The sequence below is a fragment of the Pocillopora verrucosa genome, chromosome 5 (genome assembly GCF_036669915.1).
Source record: "Pocillopora verrucosa isolate sample1 chromosome 5, ASM3666991v2, whole genome shotgun sequence".
Lineage (NCBI taxonomy): Eukaryota > Metazoa > Cnidaria > Anthozoa > Scleractinia > Pocilloporidae > Pocillopora > Pocillopora verrucosa.
The window spans coordinates 870,740-876,927 of record NC_089316.1 but is presented as its reverse complement, the minus strand read 5'-3'; the positions used below and the strand labels follow the sequence as shown (position 1 = coordinate 876,927).

General features: G+C 40.4%; 1 protein-coding gene across 1 annotated transcript; it reads left to right on the top strand.

The window, feature by feature from the left end:
* The first annotated feature begins 57 nt into the window (after positions 1-57).
* On the top strand, positions 58-5,829 carry LOC131783019 (meckelin-like). The gene is made up of 4 exons (XM_059099761.2): positions 58-1,566; positions 2,224-2,991; positions 3,558-3,816; positions 4,163-5,829. Exons 1-4 carry the CDS (start codon positions 58-60, stop codon positions 4,591-4,593), a joined length of 2,967 nt encoding a protein of 988 aa, XP_058955744.2. The 3' UTR covers positions 4,594-5,829.
* Positions 5,830-6,188: the final 359 nt, after the last annotated feature.

The window sequence follows — 6,188 nt, the reverse complement described above, 5'->3', positions numbered from 1 at the left end:
TTGGAGATACCAGCGGATTCACACAGTACAGTTCAAGCGGTGTGCATAATTTTCAAAATGGCGCGCGTGTTAGCGATATTGTTTGTTGTGTTGTTATGGTGTGTTTTGTCTCTGAGTATTAACTATGAGATGACCTATGTCGATCCCCAAGGTTGCACGGATAAAAATAAGTACTTTCAGTACTCGTCGCTGAGTTGTGAAGATTGTGGCTCTGGCCAGAAGCCAAGTCAGGATTACATATCTTGCAGCTGCAAGAGTGGTTACAAGATTGTGTTAAATAATGGTGGTCCAAGTAAGGACATTAAATGCGTCAAATGCGGTGGCTCTTTAAACGAGACAAGTTCCCTTGATGGAAGTTTTTGCATCAGATGTCAAAACAATTCGACGGGTGGTTTTATTGGGAATACAGGCACTTGTATTTGCCCTGAAAACTCTTTTGCCAGAGATCGTGGTGCAAATGGAGTGAGGTTGTCTACGAGGCAATGCGTAACATGTACAGAAGATACAAAACCGAGCGGAGCGGAGGAAAAAGCTTGTAGACGCTACCATTCTAGCTTTTTGTTGGATAATAATGCGACAGTTCGTCAGGAGTGCGTTAACGGCGAGAAAAACTCAGGTTTCACAGTTGTGGGTGGTATATGTTTCCAGGACTCAGATCTGATCGAAGAGAAGAACAACTTATACAAAGTAACATATGTAGACGAGGATAATCCAATCGAGTCGTCTTATTATGAGAGAAATCTACGTGCTGCTGAAGCTCTTTGTAAGAAATACTCAAACTTTACAGCGTGTCAGCTATTTGGAAACCTCTGTGTTTTGCACGATTACACTGGTGAAGTTTGCGACCGATACGAGACACTTGTCGATACTCCTGTCGGTAACCCTGTTAATGGTAATTCCGATTGGCCTGCATATATGCCTTGGCTTTTCTACAATAAAAAAAATGCTGGTGAGGCTCCAGATATCCTAGACAAAAAAGAGATAACAAAAACATTTGAACGAAATGAAGATATTAAATTTCTCCTTGTGGTTTACACACTGAATGGATTCTTTGTTGGTTATGAAAACGGCTTAGATTCTATACAGATCTGCAAAGATAGACCCTCAAAAATGGCTTCAGCATCAAAATTTGCCACAACTTACAAGTCATCATGTTCAGTTCCAGTTGATGATCTGGAAAACATGTCAATGTTTCTGTATGACATGTTTATTGTCCTTGGTGACAAGATTTACCCTGTGCCAGTACTCATGGAAAATTATGTAAGTGGCAATGAAAAAGTGAATGAGAACAGTGACAGAACCAAATGGCAACTGACAAGGAGGTTCTTTGTTGTCGATAATAAGATTGGGATTCGACCTGAATCCAAAGAACTAGAGTTCATCCGTTATTCCTCAAAGATAGAGGTGAACATTAGGCTGCGATCGTCTGATGGAGAAATATATCCCCCCATGTTGAGAATAAGATACGAACCATTAGAGGTAAAAGATAAAGCCAAAAGCAGCATAGAAATGTCATTTGCAGTCACTTATGAAATGGATTTGACAAAAATTAAGAAGGACACTGAGGTAAGTTACTAATGTCACGATTCCTCCAATTAAGGGAGAATGGCAAAGGGTTTACAAGTGACGTTCCATGATCTGATTGTTAATTCTCCCCTCTAGCTATGACACATTTTCTTATAAATCAGTTACAAGAATTTGGTGAATTTTACAGAAAGGGAAGATTCTTTGTGGTGAATTTATTTACCAGTGTGAGGCATTATCTGTCTCTTGCAATATATGTGACCTGTGAAAACCTCAAGATTTCTCTGAAATCTTTTATGCAAGAAGAGAGATTTGAAGTTTACCCTTAAATTTATAACTTGATGCTTGGATTAATCTCTAAAATTTGGGCATGAAAAAGGATCAGGACACTCCCCTCTCCCCCCCCCCCCTTTGCTGTCCTTTTAAGGATAGCAAAGGGGGGGAAGGGGAGTGTCCATGACCCATGTCTAGTATCTAATTTCTTCCTACAATATCACCCCTGAATCAAAAATTAAGGTCACATGAATGAAGAGAATGATCACCAACTAAGGAGGCTCTTGATTGTTTAACAACCTCAGTGCCTAAGGAAGTGCAAGACAAATAGGATGGAGAATATGCATACTGATGCTATTTTGAACATAATGATACTCCTTCTGTATATATTCCACTGAAATTTTTTTCTTGATCTTTTGTTGACAGATAGCTATTGGATGCCTGTCTGCCCTAGCTGCCATTTTGGCCTTCATCAAAGTCTCGGCATGGAGGAGACGACAGGGCCGCATTGAAGTTGATGCAGCCTCCTTCTTAAAGTTTATCCTGTTTTGTTTCAGTACATTCTCCACCATGTTGTTTTGGGTTGCCTTTGGGTTGTCTATGTCATTTCTAATTTTTTTCAAACGACAAAAGACAGTGTCTCAACTTCTGCCCACACAAAGTCAGGAGGGTTTGTTCCTCAAAGTTGTGGTGGTTGTCATTGTGTTCAAAATTATTGATGTGCTTCATATGCTGTGGTCACAAATCTCATTTGAAATTTTTTTTATCGACTGGGAACGACCACAGGGGAGAGTCAACCAACCTACTCAGGGAGGTGAGGGAGGGGGCTTGGATGCCCCTGTCAGCATTTGGAGAACTCTATTCATTGCAAACGAGTGGAATGAAATCCAAACCATTCGCAAAATCAACCCAGAGTTACAGATTTTCGTCGTGCTGTTTTTCCTGAAGGTTTTTGGATTTGAGTATTTGGCAACAACAGACCCACAGAGTAACTTCTCGGCAGACTACACAACTGAATATGTTGGAGAGTTCAGCAAAGTGTTACGATTTGCAGTTTTGTCAATGTTGTTCCTAGCTGTGGAGGCTGTCCAGTGGTTCTTCTTTGCATTCATCTATGAGCGATTCTTTGGAGATTCTCTTGGTGACTTTATCGACCTGTGCTCAATGAGTAACGTGAGCATCTTTGTCTTAGAGGTTTGTGCAATTAGTAACATGATCATGAATTTAGCATAGAATCAAGGAAAACATTTTGTCACATCCTCTTTTTGCTCTTAACCCTTTTACTCTCAGAGGTGTGTTTAACGCGAATGTCTCCACATAATGTCCATACATTATCCAGCAAACAGGAAGAGAATTATCAAACGTATCAAGGAGGTGTTATCTTGATCTAACACCAAATTCTTGTAACTGATTTACAAGGAAATGTGTAGCAGCTGGAGGGGAGAATTAACAGTCAGATCTTGGGAGTTAAAGGGTTAACAACAAGGTAGTTTCAACAGTGGGGACCCTGTGCTTAATGTCAACAAGTCACATTGGATAGGTTTGGACTAACAGTTAAACTGAGTTAGTCACGAGAAGAGAAGGCTTATGGGTAAACTTCTCAGGAAAATGCATCTAAAAAGTTTTTTTTTGGTCCAAATTCTATCTATTATGTATTGGCAAATTTTTTGTTTCAGAACAATTCAACCTTGAATCACACCCTTAAAAGATTAATTGTAAATGCTGTTCATAACTCCTAAGGTTACAATCTTTTCTTGCAGAATACTCGGTATGGTTACTACATTCATGGTCGCTCTGTTCATGGCCGCGCAGACACAAACATGTGGCAGATGAACGAACAGCTGAAGAGAGAAGAAGATGACTTGTGCGGGAGAAGAGGCTTGGAACCCAACACAGAGCGGCAGACATTTGAAATGGAGGTACCAGCAAAGTTCCGTGAACAGTATGAAGAAATTATCCGACCACTTCGTGAAGGAAATGTTCAGCAGCAGAGGAGAAACATGCCTAATACTCCCATGGGTTAGTACTTGCCGTCTGGTTAATTACCCCTGGGATAGGGGAGGTAAATAAGGGGGGAGCAAAAGTTCGTGACAGTTACCCCTGGGATTAGGTCTTAAATGAACGGGGATTGAAAATACAAAGAAGTGATCCTGGGATAGGAATTAATATGGGTAGAGAGCGAACACGACAGAGACTGCCCCGGGGATAGAGAATTTTAACTGGAAAGAGCTACTCCTGGGATAAGGATTAAAATGAAAGGGAATTGAGAACGAAGACGACAAGGAGGATTTGGTATATTGGAATCAGCAGAACCTGTGATAGGTTTTTTCGCTTGGTTTTAACACGTGTTTCGTCTCTTCTTTAGGTCAAGATGGTCGCCCAAGTCGCCTCCCTGTGGCAGTGGAGAAGCGCTTGCAAGCCTACAACACGCTAAACCGCTTTCTCTCTGCTTTCATCGATCACTCACTGAAGGACCTTGATTACCTGGTAAGGGACAAGCTCCTTTTTGAAAGGATCTTAAACATGGAGTTAAAAGAAGTCCCTCCTCCAGACAAGGCTATTTTTTACAACGACGATGGCAGATCGTTTAACTCGATTCTTTTCTATGGCAATGAGTGGACACTGATGTTCTTCGACTTGTTGGTGTTCGCCGCCATGGATTTGATATACCCGAATTTTGTTTTTGCTGGGGTAATGGCCTATCTTTTCAGTAAAGGCTTAACAATTGCCAGAAATACATTCGGGAGGAAAAATCTGACAAGAAAGACACTTGTAGATGAAAGGTTTCTGATTTAGTGTGACTAAGTTTCGTAAAACACTGAAACCAAAGCATCGACATCGGCAGATGCGAGCAGAGGTAGCATCGTAAAGCGATGAAAATTAGAATAGAACGTAAATTGTCAAATAAGAGAATAAGCAAATCGTGATCGCTTTTAGAGTGCTTTTCGATTGAGTGTCTTAAAAATAAAACACAACGACCAAACAGAAGACAGGAAAAATGCCTCCAACAGCCATTAAGAGCTCTAAGTTGTTTAACCGCCCAAAGCGCGAGAAAACGTGGGCGTCAAGTTAGTCTTTATTGCTTTTAGTTTTGCATCGAATTGGTTGATAACGTAGCGCGATTTTTCCTGACCGATCACGAGCGAACTAAAACAGAACTAAAATAATTCTGGATTACTCTATACACTCAGTTGAAAATTAGCCTTGTTTGGAACTTAATTCGATTGCTTGCCAGTGTTGAGATCGTGAGTTGAACAATTTTGCGAGAATTGTTGTATTTTTCTAACACGCAAACCCGTTTCAAAGAAGGAAGCAAATTTACCACGCAGATGTAGAGGAAGGTTACTCTCGGGAAAGTTCAATCGAAGCTGTCGATCTATCTAGCCGTAGTATAGAAGATTTCTTGACCACTGACAGAGCAATTGAAATCCACTAAGATAGTTTTAAACGTAACGAAAAAAGGAATAGTTTTTAGTCTGGGTAGTCCTTGGCCTTCTTTCATGGTATGCTTGCTTAGTATTGCTAGTCGTTGAAAAAAGTTTTTATATTTTGAAATGCTGTCGAAAACACGTCAAACGAATTCAGTTAATCGTTTACTTATATCAGCATGCATATTTTCCCTACTGTTCTCTACACTTTTCTTAAGTTGCTGACTAGAAGTTACTTAACAACCAAGGGTTTCTTTAACTGGTAATCATTTTTTTTTTCATGACCTCATATGTGTGATGCGGGGTTGTCATTGCTAGGTGAAATTAGATGCCAGTCACTCATGGGGGTCAAAGGAAAACGTGTGTCATTTTCCGGAAATCCTCGTGGAATTACATCAGAATTTCGGTTTTCTCTCTTATATCGTGTTATCACCATTAAAGGCCTCATATCATTGGCCATTCATTGTTTATTCGTTCGCTCTTAGACTTACGTAACGCAGTTTCTTGTGCAACAAGTAATTAAGCTTAAGTCTAGATTCAAAAAATAAAAGAAATTAGTTGAAACAGGAGCCTATCGGGTTCCCGGTTGAAATATTAAATTAAATGTTAAGTTGTGATTGCTGTTTCAACATGGGGGTGTTTCAGGAGAAAAAAAAAAAGAGACCTTTGACAGTGAGACCTTTGACAGTGAGACCTTTGACAGTGAGACCTTTGACAGTGAGACCTTGAAAGAGACCTTTGACAGTGAGCGATAAAGGTGAATCCTAGTTCCAAACTGTTTCTAACACCGTTGTCCATTCAATGCCTAACTGGAGCCTTACGTAACGTTAAAGTTGATCGTCAAGAGCACCGTCAGGGTGGGGGTGAGGCTTTGGGCACGTAACCAACGAAATTATTCACATTCGTAATTTGAAAACCATCTTGGTTTGCCCTCGAATTCTTGCACTGCCGGTGTAGACGACG